The sequence below is a fragment of the Syzygium oleosum genome, unplaced genomic scaffold (assembly GCF_021117445.2).
Source record: "Syzygium oleosum isolate NSW1041296 unplaced genomic scaffold, Sole_v2.1 Sole_v2.01, whole genome shotgun sequence".
Lineage (NCBI taxonomy): Eukaryota > Viridiplantae > Streptophyta > Magnoliopsida > Myrtales > Myrtaceae > Syzygium > Syzygium oleosum.
In genome coordinates this window covers 3,543,253-3,560,814 of record NW_026607485.1, presented here as the reverse complement: position 1 = coordinate 3,560,814, position 17,562 = coordinate 3,543,253, and the positions used below count along the sequence as shown (strand labels likewise).

At 40.4% G+C, this 17,562-nt stretch overlaps 1 protein-coding gene across 1 annotated transcript; it reads right to left on the bottom strand.

Moving 5' to 3' along the window:
* Nucleotides 1-9,199: 9,199 nt before the first annotated feature.
* Nucleotides 9,200-9,736, bottom strand: LOC130140677 (disease resistance protein L6-like). The gene has a single exon (XM_056320662.1). It carries the CDS (start codon nucleotides 9,734-9,736, stop codon nucleotides 9,200-9,202), a length of 537 nt encoding a protein of 178 aa, XP_056176637.1.
* Nucleotides 9,737-17,562: the final 7,826 nt, after the last annotated feature.

Sequence of the window (17,562 nt, the reverse complement as noted above, 5' to 3'; positions counted from 1 at the left end):
CATGCTCAACAGCAACACAAGCACATTGCATTCCCCAATGCGTAACACATGATTATAAATGTCCAGATTATTAATGGCCCCTTGGACCACCGAACCCCCGCCGGTCTTTTGGCGTAACCAGGCATCGTCCCGCTACTTCAGCGACGGCAACGTCCGGAACCCCCGCCCAGATGGCATTCCATAAAGGAGCATCGATCCGGCCTCCACCGCGATCGGCAACGTCTAGAACCCCTGCCTAGACGGCATCCGAACCCCCGTCGGGCATCGTCTAGAACCCCCTCTAGACGGAACGTGTCGTGACCATGCACACACTCAACAACCATTACCGATTCTTATCTTTATGAATTAACCAAATGCCAACTAAGTCTGTACTCATCAATTAAAAAGCCTTGCCTTTCTTTTGTAACAAAATCTCTGAAAAGTCCCCGAGAGAGAGAAAAACCGAGTATGCACAGAATCAGGGCCAAATTGGGCAGTTGTGCAGTGACCGAAATCCGTTTGAAATAAATACTAAATCAACTTCAAAAATTCTAAATTTTGGATATGTCGTATAAAACATCTTGATAAATATTTTCCGTGTAGAACTCGGAACCCAGTTCCAACTTTAAACACCTCTTTTTGTCACTTGAAGTCAGACGAAATTCAACCCATCCGGTCAGCCGCCTGACCATCAAAATGCATCTCATCCAGTACCCAAATCACTTTGGAAATCCTTGAAATTTTTATATATCATAGAAACGAATGTTCTTAACAATTTTCGCGAAGGAATTTTATTGAAAAGAGGTCTGGAAAAATTTATAGAAAATCGGAAAGACCAGAAGGCGGGTGAACAGTAAATCCGGTAGACTGAATTCGGTCCAAAAATGGACTTACGAATGGCACTCAATGATCTCCAAAAATTCCAGGTTTAATATATGTCAAACTTCAAGATGTTATGAACAACTTTCATGAAGAACACTTTCTCAAATTCGGCCCACACAAGTCACAGTAAAAATAGCAAAATCCAGCGATGCAGCAGCAACCTTACCGGAAATCAACCAACAAGCACCACCAAGCAAACCAAGCACAACCAGCCACTAAACCAACTATCCACAGCCCTAATCCACCCCTAAACATGTCCATTAGTAACCCATTATCCTAACCAAGGCTTAGGGAGCACTTACTCTTAGCCTAAGCAAGAAAACCGAGCAACGGGAGCAATAGAGAGCCTCGGCACGGCAATGGCTATTCCGGCGAAGCAACGGCGAGGGCAGACGGCGGATGACAGCTCAGGTGGTCGGTGATGGTGTGAGGGTGATCGTGGGTGGTGGTGATGGCCGAGTGGCGGTGACGTGAGGCGGACGGCGAGAGACGAGGCTGGAAAACAGCCGGCGACGGGAAACTTCGGGGCTGCTGGGGGCGGCGTTGCACGGCCAGGGGACGAGCTGGGGTGACGGGGTGGTGTGGTGTACGGCGGTGGATGGTCCGACGAGGAAATGGTCTGGTCAGCGTGGCAGCAAGAAGAAGCAAGAAGCAGTGAGGCAAGCGGAAGCAGAAACAGCAAAGCCAGCAGAAACAGAAGTGAAGAAGACCAAGAAGAAAGAAAGGAAAAGGAAAAGGGAGAGAGAAGGAGGAGTTGGTCAGCAGCAAGGGGACGTGGGGGTGCAGAGGAGTCAGCGGTAGCATGCAGAAGCAATCAGCAGAGCAGCAACACGATGGAGAGGAAGTCAGCAAAGCAAAGGCGGAAGTCAGCAGAACAGAGGCATGGCAGCAGCAGCAAAGCAGAGGCAGCAGCAACGTGGGGGAGTGATGATGGCTGGTGGGAGTTGGTGGAAGAAGTCAATAGCAGCAGCAAAGGCAGAAACAACGTGAGGGAGGGCAGCGGGGAAAGAGGAGGAAGTCAGCGGCGTGGGGGAGGAGAGAGAGAGAAGAGAGAAGGGTTCAACATTATCCATAAAATTAATTTGTCCACAATTTCCCCTATTTTGGAATTTCGATTGACCAGACGATTGGCCACGTTTAATGAGACGTCGTCCGACAAATTAGTCGTGGAAATTTTGAAACTTCGATACTCGATTCTGATTCTAATTAATGGCCAAATTCAATCGAACGCGGCTTTAGTGTATCTCAACTAACGGGCAACTTTTAGGAATTTACGCGTATCGACTCGTGACCGATTTGATATCGAGCCACATCTAAGTTTACTCGAGCCGTGGCAACCTCAGTTGTCATGTAATTGTGAGGGTCAATCACTAGTTCCAAATGACGCGATCGTTCGGATTAGGTATAGGATCATTCGAAGTTCATACAATGACCAAGCAGAATCACCCGCGATCCAATTGCATGACATTTGTGAATCGTTCCATAACCATCCTTGGATCAGCCTTTAACGGCCCAAAATATTCCCTCGCCAATCCTTATGATCGAAGTGTCAATCCATGGCCAAGTTCTTAGGTCCACGTACTTGATTCCTAGCTAGCCATTCTCTAACAGTTAGTCTACTCAAGAGTGATCAATTCCGAGCAAGATTTCACTGAAAGCGCATTGAAGAAATATTCATTTCATAAATCCCGAAAATGGGTCGAAATTCAAAATGTTACAATTTTCTTTTGACAAAAAAAAAATAGAATTAAGATCACATTGAGTTAATTCTGATAATAAAAACCATATCCAGTCATGCATATTGTTGCTAATATCTTAGGGTTTGTTTGTTTCGCAAAAAATGTGACTTTTCTAAAAAATGTTCTTAGGACAATGACGAAATTTTTCGGTATTTGGGTGAAATTTGAAAATGAATTGGAAAATATTTTCCGTCATTTGGGAAGGAAAACTTGCTTTTATTTTCCTAAAGAGACATGAATTATTCGTGTGCTATAATGGATACACATGCTATATCATCAAATTATTTTCCGAGTGCTAAGGACCCCAGCTCAAGTGTCGGGTACTAGGCCTAGCTGCGAGGGTTCCCAAGACCAAGCGCCGAGGTCTTGGTCATAAGACCCGGGATTTCCCGGACACAAACAATCTTTTATTTTTGTTTTCACCAAATTTTCTTTTTATTTTATAATCATAAGTTATAATGATAATCTCCAGGAAGAAAAAAAATTAACTGAAATAATAATAATTTGTCTTAGAAGGTGACCATTCTGGATATTAAATTAAGTTACGAATAAGAAAGACCGAAATAAAATTGAAAAGACATCACTGAGAAATGCTTTGAGGATGTGTCACAAGCCTCCAGTTTTCACAAACTTGATGGAGGACTTTTATGGAACAGTTGGCGGGGATCTTGAGAGGACAATAGGACTCAAAGCATGACCTGTGAAGCAACGCAATGGGAAAATACATGCATGAGCTCTATAGTAAAGACACATTAGAGACTTTAAGCCAAGTTTCCGACAAAGTTGAACACACCCAAATCGTTACATCTCCTCCATACCATTTCATCGGTTAGAAAGACGTGAGAACAGACGAAACATTTATAGCAATCCCGAAGAAGTTTTAGCAGCCTATGTTTTCACCGCCTTCACCCGATGGGAAGAAGAAAAGAAAAGTCCATTGGCTAACCTCAACTAACCTAAACCCATAGGAATCGAGAAGTCCTCACTTGAGGGCTGGGCAACGCTCGCCCGAGGCCGGCGAGGTCAACCTTGCCACCTCGCCGGCCCTCACCTCTGGCCAGTCGCCGGACCTAGAGGAAGAAGCATAAGGGAAGAAAAAAGAAAAGAAAAAAATGAAAAAAAAAATCTAAAATAAAATAAAAAATCTAAAAATATTAAAATATAATTAAAAACTGTTCACGTCAGCGCCAGTCGTACCACATAGGATGGCCGACGTCTATGTTAGTGATTTCCGGCCAAAATTAGTTGGATAAATTGAATTGGCACAAATGCAAAAGGTTTAAGACTCAATTGACAAAAAAATATTTTATTATTTTATTTATGGTTTTATTATTTCTTATTACAAAAAAAAACATATTGGCTTATTGGTAAAAATCTAGGTGTCAATGGCTTGTAACTGATTAGTTTTGGACGTAGTTCGAAATTGGAAAACCCATCCCCGAATGTCCCTATTTTGCGGCTCTTGGCAGCTTGAGACTAAATTTGGACCAGGGACAATATAGATTAGCTCATAGCAATGGTATTCACTTGTGTTAGTCGAATTGTGACATTCTGAATTTCGACCCATTTTCGGGATTTATGAAATGAATATTTCTTCAATGCGCTTTCAGTGAAATCTCGCTCGGAATTGATCACTCTCGAGTAGACTAAGCGTTAGGGAATGGTTAGCTAGGAATCAAGTACGTGGACCTAAGAACTTGGCCATGGATTGACACTTCGACCATAAGAATTGGCGAGGGAATATTTTGGGCCGTTAAAGGCCGATCCAAGGATGATTATGAAACGATTCGCAAATGTCGTGCAATTGGGTCGCGGGTGATTCCGCTTGGCCATTGTATGAATTTTGAACGATCCTAAACATAATTCGAACGATCGCGCTATTCAGAACTAGTGATTGACCCTCGCAATTACATGACAACCGAGGTTGCCATGGCTCGAGTAAACTTAGATGTGGCTTGATATCGAATCGGCCACGAGTCAATACGTGTAAATTCCTAAAAGCCGCCCGTTAGTTCGAAATGCACTAAAGTTGCGTTCAATTGAATTTTGCCACTAATTAGAATCCGAATTGGGTATCAAAGTTTCAAGATTTCCACAACTAATTTATTGGACGTCGTCTCATTAAACGTGGCCAATTATCGGGTTGATCGGAAATTTTGGAAAAAGGAAAATTGGGCAAAATATTTTGTGGACAAATTATTTTTGTGGAGATAATATTGAAAATCTCTCTCTCCTCTCCTCCTCCCCCGCTGAAATCCCACGCCGCCTACCTCTTTCCCCGCCGGGCAGCCCCACTTTGCTGCTTCTACCTTTGCTTTGCTGACCCCTCAAGCTGCCCCACGTGCTGACCTTGCTGCTGTGACTGACTTCCACTCATTCCCTTGTTGCTCTGTTGTTGCTTCTGCTGACTTTGCTTTGCTGACTCCTCTGTCACGCTGAACACCCATGCCACTACTTCTACTCTTCTGTTTTACTTCCTGCTGCACCCTCACGTGCAGCTGCTGCTTCTGCTGAGCTGCACTTCTTCCATTTCTGCTTCATTTCTGCCTTGTTGCCGCTGCTTTGCTGCTTCTACTTCTTCCTTCTGCTTTCTTCTTCGACTTCTGCTTCTTGGCTTCTGCTGGGCCGCGGCTGATCCTTGGTCGCTGCTGCTGCTTCTTGCTCTCCATTCCAGCCGGCCAGCCGCTTCGCCCGCCTCCCTCAGCCACCGTCCAGCCGCTGTGAGCTCAGCTCACCGCCGGAGTTGCTGCTACCTCTCTTCTTGGTTTGCTTGCTTAGCATTCCTAGTAAGTGGCTTCCTAACCCTCGACCAGGCTAAGGGGTGACTAATGGACATGTTAGGGATGGTTTAAGGGCTGTAGATAGTTGGTTTAGTGGCTGGTTGTGCTTGGTTTGCTTGGTGGTGCTTGTTGGTTGATTTCCGGTAAGGTTGCTGCTGCGTCGCTGGATTTTGCTATTTTTACTGTGACTTGTGTGGGCCGAATTTGAGGAAGTGTTCTCATGAAAGTTGTTCATAATATCTTGAAGTTTTACATATATTAAATCTGAAATTTTTAGAGATCATTTAGTGCCATTTGTAAATCCATTTTTGGATCGAATTCAGTCTGCCGGATTTACTGTTCATCTGACCTTCTGGTCTTTCCGATTTTCTATAAATTTTTCCATACCTCTTTTCAACAAAATTCCTTCACAAAAATTGTTAATAACATCCGTTTCTATGACATATAAAAATTTCAGAGCTTTCCAAAGTGATTTGGGTACTGAATGAGTTGTATTTTGATGGTCTGAGGGGCTGTCCGAGCGAACCGGATTCTGTCCGGATTTGAGTGTCAAAACGAGGCATTTACAGTTAGAACTGGATTTTGTGTCCTTCATGAAAAATGTTTATCAAGATGTTTTATACAACATATCCAAATTTCATAATTTTTGAAGTTGATTTACTATTTATTTCAAAAGGATTTCGGTCACTGCACAACTGCCCAATTTGGCCGCGATTCTGTGCATACTCGGTTTTTCTCTCCCTCGGGGACTTTTCGGAGATTTTGTTACAAAATAAAGGCGAGGCTTTTTAATTGATGAGTACAGACTTAGTTGGCATTTGGTTAATTCATAAAGATAAGAATCGGTAATGGTTGTTGAGTGTGTGCATGGCCACGACACGTTCCGTCTAAGCGGGGGTTCTAGACAATGCCCGACGGGAGTTTGGATGCCGTCTAGGCGGGGGTTCTAGAAGTTGCCGATTGCGGTGGAGGCCGGACCGATGCTCCTTTATGGAATGCCGTCTGGGCGGGGGTTCCGAATGTTGCCGTCGCCGAAGTAGCGGGACGATGCCTGGTTACGCCAGAAGATCGGCGGAGGTTCGGTGGCCCGAGGGGCCGTTAATAATCTAGACATTTATAATCAGGTGTTATGCATTGGGGAATGCAATGTGCTTGTGTTGCTGTTGAGCATGTATGGTTTAATAACCGTTTTATGCACGTTTACGTTATGTGGTTGTATTATGTGCTCGATGAGCGAATTGCCATGTTATGGCAGTATTCCAACGTGCAGGGCATGTGCATGTGCCAAGGCAAGGTAAGGACGCCTGTGTTGTCTATGGCACGTTGTTTGTTAGAATTGCACGTTTAGGATTGTCCGGAGGTACGTGTTAGCCTAAGCGAGGCTTAGGTAGTTGCTTATTGAGATTTATTCTCATTGTTGAATTATAAACATTTCAGACCCACGACCATGACTGATCCGGAGATGCCACCAGGGTACCGTGATGATCTAAGGATGGGATTATTCTCCTCGTCTCTTTTTGGAGTACCCCTTTTGTAGAGGAGTTAAGCTTACCCACCACCCAATTCTTTTTTGTTATGAGTGGTGTCTAGATGGTGACCTCTAGTAAGGCTTGTAATTGCTTATTTGTGTTTAACGCTATGTTTATAAAATGTATTTGTTGATGTGTTTCGATTGTCTCTCTATTATCCCGTTGGATTACATGTTGTATGGAGAGTTTGTATTTGCTTCTGCTTATGCTATTTGTAAGTGATTAAGTTTGGGTCGGCGACAAGTCCTGGGATGTCGCATACTTGACGACCTCGGAGGGATGTTGGCACGCTCGCGGGGTTCGGGGCATGACACGAATTGTCTGCATATTGTGTCTATACTTAGTACAATATCTTGTTAAGCATGCAATTTGAGGTGGTGGCTGTTGAAATAGTTTGTTATTATCAAAAGAAGTGATTATTGGACATGAAAAGAAGTGATTGTTGAATATGAATAGAAGTGATTGTTAACATGAAGAGAAGTGATGATTGATCATCAAAAGTGGTGATGGTTAACAAGAAAAAGTGGTGATGGTGAGGAAAAGGTAGCTACTCCAAAAAGAAGTTGGTTGTGTGTAAATAGCACTAAATCATACATTGTTCATCACAACTGTTCATAACAATAACATTCTCTTTGTGAAAATGGTAAAAGAGGGCTGAATAGAAGAAGAAGATTCAGACACAACGTTGCCTTGTATTTTCTGTATATTTCAAGAGAATGTCTTCTATACACACGTTTGCTATACAACACAGTGAATATATAGGCTAAGCACTAGGTTTACAAGAGACGTGATTCTGTGGGATACAATCTCTAGAGAATCATCTGTCTTGAGGAGCAAGTCGTGGAGGAATTGTAGGTGTATTCTTGGAAGGAAATGATCTGACTTGATGACCAAGTCGTGGAGGAATTGTAGCAGTTCCACAATCAACGCTGTTGGGATTTCTTTCCTTTGACACTCTTTTCTTTCTCCTCGTACACAAATTTGATAACACATTCAAGATAGAAATTCCAATAGAGAAATCGAGCAATTGCTCAATTCATTTTTCTGTGACTAGAGTGTATATTCTGGAGATATATTTGTTTAAACCCGATAGTAACAATAGTAAGGGCAAATAATACTTTAAGGATAGTGATCATCATCATACATCAAAGCATTAAGAAAATATAAACTACCACTCTATTTTCATCAGCAATCTAATTTCCCCAACAGTGGCGGCACAGAAGTAGTATGGTAGCATCTAATAACAGTTCTATAAGTGACTTAAAAGGATTATATTTTCTGTGAATTGATGAGGAGCTGAACCACATATCCATGAAGCTAATCAAGCAATCCTCTTCTTTTGAGTTTGCATCTTCGCCTCCAGATGCCTTCCTTCTTAATCAGTGATCTCATAAGACAGAAATATGGGAGCTGGTGTGAACGAGTCTCTCTCCCAAAGCATTTCCATAGTAAGGCCTGGTTGACATCTTTCTGCCGGTTGGACCGATGGGGCACTTACATCAGTTGATATTGATAACTTGCTCGATTTCAAGGAAGTTTTGATGATCACATTCTCTGCGAGGAGGAAGCAGAAGGTCGTCATCCTTGGACAGTCGCATAGATACACTTGAGAAGAATGAATTAATTATGCACTAGAACGAAGGAAGATTGTACCTTCCTGGGATAAGCCAGACGACAGAACAATTCATCTACGACAGCTTCTATAGTCTTCCCAGTAGTCCCCAATTTATAACTTATTATCTTGTTAAATATTGGATACACTTTTTTTTTATTGGCTTGTTAGATCATGTGTCATTACCATATGCTTTAACCATCACATGAAAACCTTTCCTATTTTGAGACATGAAATGATATGTCTTCTTGTGTCTATTGTGTGAGCATCATAAAAAATATTTATGTATATGGTGGATTCCCGTCATATAATGAATGACTTTTTTTTATACATCCTTTGTTTAATCGATAACCGGAGCTAGCGTTCGGTTACGCAAGGTCACTACCATTTTGCCAACTACATAATGGAGAAAATGTGTTAAATTGTGAAGTTAGATTTGTCTTTTACCTTCAGTTTCATCAGAATCTCTCGTGTCACCAAATGAATGAATTTCCAGTGCCTGCCACGTTAGTGAATCATCTAAGTAGAAATTATAAAATGATAACCTCAAGGCAAAAATAGTTGACATGGTTGATTCTGTCATCGAAAATAGTTTTCCAGACACCCATGGTATTCATTCAATTTCAAACTGCTTAAACGAGATCCTATCCAAGATTGGGTATATAATGAAAGACTAAATCAAAAGTTAATGGAGTGATTTAGGACACCTGCGTACCCTTGCTTTTTCACTTCCATTCCTTTTATCTGGGCAACACTTCTGAGGCCATCCGCCCACGCTCTTGTTGTCTGCCGACCGAACTTCTCTTCATGCTTCGCCAAAGCGCTAGTGTAAAGTTCAGACTTAAGCATAACATCGCGAGGTTCCACGTTATAGAAAATCGGCAAAATCATCTTTTCGAATGGTTTGGATTTCTTGCACTTCACCATGTATGCGAGCTCGCGAAGGCATGACGAACTGGAAGCATAATTTTCAGAAAAGATGGGTGCATAGATCTTTGAATTTTCTATGGCCCTCTGCAGATTATGTCTTATTTCTTTACCGACGTGGAGCTCTTCCTCATCGCGGAAAACATGGATGTTTGCTTCTCGCATAACGTGGTAAAAGCAATCCGCGAATCCTTGTCTGGTGTCTACTCCGCTAAAACTCATGAAGACGTCATAGCCATTCGCTGACGACACACCGTCATTTTTTTCATCCTCCGAGCTCATTCTCATGCCCACTCTCACATAGTATTTCGGCCCGAGAGTTTCCTCTCTCTCTCTCTCTCTCAAAGCACCTGATCAATGAAGGTACGTTCACTTCGTTAGCATAAAAATAGACTCTGCCAGCTCTTGGGCGACATTCTCTGAGCATCTTCCCATATCACTATTGTAAAGGACAGTCTCTTCGAGTGGTTCGTCATAGCAGGGAGATTTCTCGAAATTTTCAAATGATAGTGACGATTATTATTGGAACATACGTCTAACGTTGTCCAATATGCCCAAGAAATTCAAGATGATTGGGCCCAATAAACAAGAAAACTTAACAGTCGATAGTCCCAATGGGAAAATTCTCCTTATGTTGCTTTTATATCGAACTTGTTAGAAATTCCGGCAATACTTCGAGTTTGCTGCAACGCCATTAACTCAATTTCTCTAATCGAGGAAGTAAATGCAATTTTAAGTTCAGTGAAAGTACTGTCCGAAGGTAAAGCGTGTACGAAACTAACATTTAAAACTGACAATAAGCAGATCAGTTCCGTGAACGAGGGATAGATACAAGGTTATTCGTGAGCTACTATAAATCCTCTAAAGAGACTGTAATTCAGCTCCATCTGAAGTAACATGTGCAAATCCAAGTGCATATATTTGGTATAGAAGAGAGAGCTAAGCAAAACTACGCATGCATATATATACCGGAATTGGCATTCCACTCCACAAGCACATCTTAAAGACGTGAGAAAACAGGAAAACTCGGTGGACATACAGGACATCAAGAATGAAACAGACATTTCAATGACATCGTCAGCATAGCATCTCATATTGCAAATTCACGCGCAACACTACTCAAATCCACCCCCACTAATTTAAACAGGCGAATGCTAATCTAAATGTCGAATAATCATCATGCTGCACTTAATGCCCACTTCACAAACTAGTCCAATCCTAACCGATTCAGATCAGTAAAGGCTGGCAATGTGTAGGTCCATCAAACATTGCCACAAAAAACCAACACCAAGGCGACAAAACATCCCAAATCAAGCTAATATCTGTACCTCGCGTAATCAACGGAATGACATACGGAATGAGAAATTACCAGATGATGAGCACTTCCTTCCAGGGTAACAACAGCTGCAGACCATGTGCGCGCCATGTCTCATTGGGCATGCGGTGGCACAGCAGGAGTAGAGTGGGTTCTAATAACAGTTCTATAAACAAATAATAGGATTTTTTTTCAAAGAAAACGATGGCGAGCAGAACCACAGATCCAGGAAGCTGATCAAGCAATCTTCTTCGCTTGAGTAATTTGCAACCTCACCACCGGATGCCTTCTTTCTTAATCAGTGATCTCACAAGACGAAAATGGGAACTGGCGTGAGCGATTCTCACTCCCAAACCATTTCCATTGTAAGGCCTGGTTGACATATTTCTGATGGATGGACCGATGGAGCACTTATATCAGTTGACATTGATAACTTGCCCGATTTCGAGGAAGTTTTGATGATCACATTCTCTGCGAGGAGGAAGTAGAAGATTGTCATCCTCGAACAGTTGCATAGATACACTTGAGAAGCACGAATGAATTCGGCACTAGAACAAAGGAAAATTGTACCATCCCGGGATAATCTAGATGACAGAACAGTTCGATTATGACAGCTTCTAATGAAAACACCGTTGTAATCTTCACAGTAGCCCCTAATTTATAACTTATTATCATCTTGTTAAATATTGGATGCACTTATTCTTAATTGGCTTTTTAGACCATATGTCATTACCACATGCTTTAACCGTCACATTTTGACCGAAAAATAAAAACCTGTCACATGAAATACCTTTCCTATTTTGTGACATGAAATGATATGTCTTCTTGTGCCTATTTATAAGTGATGTGTTGGCTTCGTCAAAATATTTATGCATTAGATGACTTTCTTTAGTACATCATTTGTCCGATCTATCACCCAAGCTAGCATTCGGTTACGCAGGCCCAGTACCATTTTGGCAATATCCACATTGTCAACATAAGGCAATTGCATAATGGAGAAAATATGTTGAATTGTCCACAATGCATGAACGAAAATTTTCATTTCCACATAAATTTACGATGGATTTACGATCTGTGACAGAACAATACATCTTTGTGCAGTTTGAATTTAGCATTACTTATATATTCATTCAGAGCCTTCAATATCAAAATCCCCCGTTCGCTTCTCGGCGTCGTTTTTGTCTTTTACCTTCAGCCTCATCATAATCTCTCTTGTCACCAATTTAATGAGTTTCCAGTGCCTGCCGCAATAGCGAATCATGTAAGTCGAAATCGTAAAAGATAACCTCAGGACACTTAGCAAGTGGTTGCAATCAACATGGCTAGTACCGGTTACCATATGAAATAAATGGTTGATTCTGTAACCAAAAATTGTTTTCAAAACACACATGGTATTCATTCAATATCAGCACATCTGACTGAGACCTTATCCAAGGTCGGGTATGTAATGAAAGACCAAAACAAGAGTGAATGGAGTGCTTTAGGACACCTACATACCCATGCTTTTTCAACTCCCATCCTTTGATTTGGGCGACATTTCTGAGGGCATCCTCCACGCTCTCGTTGTCTTCCGGCCAAAATTCTCCTCAAGCTTCGCCAAAGTGCCAACGTATAGTCGTGACTAAAGCATTGCATCGCGAGGTTCCATGTCATAGACAATCGGCAAAATCTCCTTCTCGAATGGTTTGGATTTCTTGCAATCCACCATGTGTGCGAGCTCGAGAAGGCACGACGGACTGGAAGCATAATTTTTAGACAAGATGGGTACGTAGATCTTGGAATTCTTTATTGCCCTCCGCAGCTCGTCTCTTGTTTCTTTACCAACGTGGTAGTCTTCTCATCCAACAAAAAATCACGTCTAGCATAACGTGGTAAAGGCAATCCGTCAATGCTTGGCGAGTGTCCACCCCTCTGAAACTCAAGAAATCGTCGACGACACGCCGCCACACTTTCCAGCCTCCGAGCTCTTTCCCACGCCCATTCTCACGGAATATTCTCGCCTGAAGAGGTAATTTTGTTTGTTGAACACAACCTCAGTGAGAGTAGTTTTACCTATTCCGCCCATTCCATGGATTAGCACAAAGTGCACATCCAACATCATCACAATGGCTTCCACTCCATTCTCACGAGTATTTCACCTGAGAGTTTCCTCTCTGGAAGCACCTGATCAATGAAAGGCACGTCCATAAGAATGAACGACATTCTAAGAGCATGAAAATGACTGGCTCCGCCGGCTCTTGGGCGACACTCAGAGCATCTTCCCATATCCCTATTGTAACGGACATTCTCTTCGAGTGGTTCGTCATAGCAGGGGGACTTCTCGAAAGTTTCAAATGATAGCGACGATTATTATTGGAACATACGTCTTACCATGTCTAATATGCCTAAGAGATTCAAGAAGATTGGGACCAATAAACAAGAAAACTTAACAGTCGATAGTCCCAATAGGAAATTTCTCCTTTTGTTGCTTTTTATATCAAACTTGTGAGAAGCTCAGGTCTGCACTACGAGTTTGCTGCAACCCCATAAACTCAATTTCTCTAGGCAAGGAAGTACATGCAATTTTAAGTTCTGTGAAAGTAATGTCCGAAGGTAAAGCAGTTCTGTGAAGGAGGGATAGATACAAGGTTAATCGTGAGCTGCTATAAATCCTCTCATAAGACAGTGATTCAGCTCCATCTGAAGTTAGTATCATGTAACATGTGCAAATCCAAGTGCATATAATTTGGTATCCAAGAGAGAGCTAAACAAAACTACACATGCATATACCGGAATTGGCATTCCACTCCACAAGCACACCTTAAAGACGTGAGAAAACAGAAAAACTTGATGGATGTACAGGACATCAAGAATGAAACAAACATTTCAATGACATCATCAGCATAGCATCTCGTATTGCAAATTCACTCGTAACAATATTCAAATCTACCCCCACTAATTCAAACAGGTGAAAGCTAATCTAAATGTCGAATAATCAAATACGAACGGCAATAAGAGAATAGTATAAAAAGGATCTATAGGAGATGTGGCGAGCTGCGACCATGATCTTCATCGACTCAACCAACCCATTGCTATTCAATATCTTATGCTTCTCATGCTAGGCGAGGAGTGAAGCTGGCATTATCTTCTATCCAGCCTCACCTTGCTAACGATGGAAGGGTCACCAGTACAATGCAAATACAGATTACCTGCGAGTAAAGGACTCACTCCCCCTCACTTCTAGTCTGGTCTTTTTGCCTAATACTAAGCGTTGAGATATTTAATTGGGTAGACAAGTGGGGCCTAAAAAGATTTGAACTCAAGATCTCCTACTTTAATACAATGTGCGATTTTATAGAACTACTGTCAACTGTTCTAAAAGCTTAAGCTGTTAGATGAAAGCGTGGTTTAATATTTAAATATTTTATCGCCCACCATGTAGCTCTTCGTACTTTTTTAGCACAACAATACTCCTCAGTAACTCCCTGATCCAAGAATTTGAAATGTTGGTGACTTTTAATCTACCAAGTTCTCCAATAGATTCAGGTAACCATACCATAGACATCGTGTTCCCGAGACATCTGACTGGAGTAGCGATTCCAAGTTGCTAATCAAGATGGGAAGGTCCTTTATTTTAGAATGCCATAGAAAGAGAGACTTAAGTTTCCATTGATTCCCAAATAGAACTAGGAAGTTCATTAATTTTTGGAGATTGCACTTTAAGTACTGACTATCACTTTTGGTTACCAATCGAGCCGACTAATCTTGTGATGGCCATTTATGAGAGATCCAACTCTACCAGTGATGCCACTCTCACAAATGATTTAGGCCGCTTCCTCAGCTTTTTGCAATTGCCTAAATACAACTCGAGCTTCTGTAACTGTTCGATTCCTTCGCACAACTCCATAAGACTTGTACAGCCATCCACATTAAAGTAAATCAGGCACTTAAGCTTTTTGAGGGAACCATCAACCTCAATCAGTCTTTTTGCTTATTTTTTTTAATCAATCTCTCTAAATTCAAATAAACAGAGAAAATTGAAATCCTAGTCATGTTGTCGCAGTTTTGTGGGACCCATAACACGCAGCTTCTTGGCAACCTGTTACGATAATTAAAGGAGAGTAAAGGGAAAATTCCATGCAAATTTAGAGGCAATAAATGGTTGCATTGGAAATTAGTCGTAATTGTGTTGACTCGTTTTCCCTATATAACCCTCATAGATACACTCACTTTAGAATTAACACTTATTCAACCCGATCCACATATATCCACCTGTATATGCAGAACAAGTCATATTATACAATCTTACTGTGAATGCCTTGATTACTCCATTGATGACCCATTTATTTTAGGTGCATTTGGAACACGAACATATACAACATTAGATACATTAATGAAGGCATTAGAGGGAAAACACAACCATACGAAAGAAATACTCCTTGTAACAACATTATCAACTCAGTTTTAATAACATTTATTCGGCGTTGACGAGTTGGCTTGCAGTCTGAACAATGAAAAACTTCAATTGACTGAAGACTTACCCGGTTCTTGCTCTATTGGGTCTAAATGAATGACATGGTTGGCTCTGTTTCTGCAACTCCCGTCCTGTGATTTGGGCAACACTTTTGAGGGCATCCCCCACGCTTCCGCCTCTTCTCGCGGCCGAACTCCTCCTCTTCCTCTTTCTCAATGACAAGGGCATCGGGCCTCGACTGACCCTCTTTCTTCTTAACAAAAATGGATCCTTTTATTTCATTGATCGGAAAAAGACAAAAAGCTGATGGAGTTCATCCAATGTCCTCCTATTCTCCGAATCCCTCGCTCCAAGGCTTTCGTCTGTTCTGGTTAGTGGTATGAAAACACAATCACTCGCCCCTTTTCTAGGTAGCGAATGATAACCATTCTGTTCCGGAATGAGTTCCTGAACCAGAAATAGATTTTTCTATTTCTGGTTCCTGGATGAGTTTATGGGAAAAAAAACCCGTTTGATAACGACAAAAAATTTCTGTTTCTAGAACAGAAACCCGTTTGATAACAGCACGAAATTTCTATTTCCTGAAACAAAAAACCCGTTTGATAGACAACATAAAATTCTATTTCCAGGAACAGAAATCCATTTTTTTAGAAATGGAATAAAAATAATAATAAAAAATCTGAAAAATTCATCGAAATCTTTAAAAAAATTCAGAAAATCCCAAAAATTTGAAAAATTCCAGAAAAAATCATCAAAATGTCGAGAAAATAAAAAAAAATTCAGATTTCGGGAAAATAGGAAATTTGTTGAAATTTTTCAAAAAAAAAATCAAGAAATAAAAAATTTCAAAACTTCACAGAATTGCTTAGAATACCTGTGGCCATCCACTTTTAGTGAAATTTAAATTTTTTTAGGTTCCCAAAAAAAATCAAAAATTTCAAAACTTCATAGAATATTTTAGAATACATGTGGCCACCCACTTTGAATGAAATTTAAATTTTTTGAGTTACCCAATAAAATTAAAAAATAAAAAAAAAATTTCAAAAATTCACAAAATGGCTTAGAATAGCTGTGGCCACCCACTTTTTGAGTAAATTTTAATTTTTTTTAGATGCCCTAAAAAAATTTAAAAAAATTAAAAATTTCAAAACTTCACAGAATGGCTTAGAATACACGTGGCCAACCATTTCAAGAGAAATTTAATTTTTTTGACATTTCCAAAAAAAATTAAAAATTTTAGAAATTTCAAAACTTCAGAGAATGGCTTATAGAATACCTGTGGCCACTCACTTTGAGCGAAATTTAAATTTTTTTAGGTGCCGAAAAAAAAAATCAAAAAGTGAAAAGATGAAAAATTTCAAAATTTCACAGAATGGCTTAGAATACCTGTAGCCACCCACTTTGAGCGAAATTTAAATTTTTTTAGGTAAAAAAAATATTAAAAATCAAAAATTTGAAAACTTCACATAATGGCTTAGAATACTTCTAGCCACTCACTTTGAGTAAAATATACAATTTTTGAGGTGCCCAAGTGGTATTTTTGATTTTTTGCTTTTTTATTTCATCACCTAAAAAAACATTAAATTTCACTCAAAGTTGGTGGCCACAGGTATTCTAAGCCATTCTGAGAAATTTTCAAATTTTTCATTTTTTTTATTTTTTTTCGACAGCTAAAAAATTTAAATTTCCCTCAAAGTAGGTGACTACAGGTATTCTAAGCCATTCTATGAAGTTTTGAAATTTCTAATTTTTTAAATTTTTTTGGGGAATCTAAAAAAAAACCCATTTCTCTCGAAATGGGTGACCACAGATATTCTAAGCCATTCTATGAAGTTTTGATGTTTTTAATTTTTTAATTTTTTTCGACACCTAAAAAAAATTAAATTTCTCTCAAAGCGGGTGGCCACAAATTGTGAAGTTTTGAAATTAAATTTTACGTTGGATTCGTAACGTTACGTACGCCCGCACACAAATTCCAGTCAAATTAATGCAAATGGCCAAGCACTGGAACGGGTCTTCAGCATTCAACCACCATCGTTCTCGATATTTGCTCTCAATATTTGTGAGTATGCATCGTTCCGCATAATATCGCAAAAGCTTATGGAGAAAAGTAAACCAAGCACATCACATTACAAGAGCCAATATAGGAGATCCCAAAATGCCACGTCACGTTACAAGAGCCAACATAAAAAATCCTCAAATACAAAATAATGGAAATACATTAGAAAAGTCGTAAACACATTTTCATGGAATCTCCGCCATATTATTATCAATTGCCAATTCATTGGCAATTCTTTTTCTAAGCATGTTGATCTCGATATCCTCCTCTGTTGATGTATCGTCAAT

Coding starts and splice junctions, on each gene's coding strand:
- LOC130140677 (XM_056320662.1), bottom strand. CDS start 9,736: ATGAGAATGAGCTCGGAGGATGAAAAAAATGACGGTGTGTCGTCAGCG.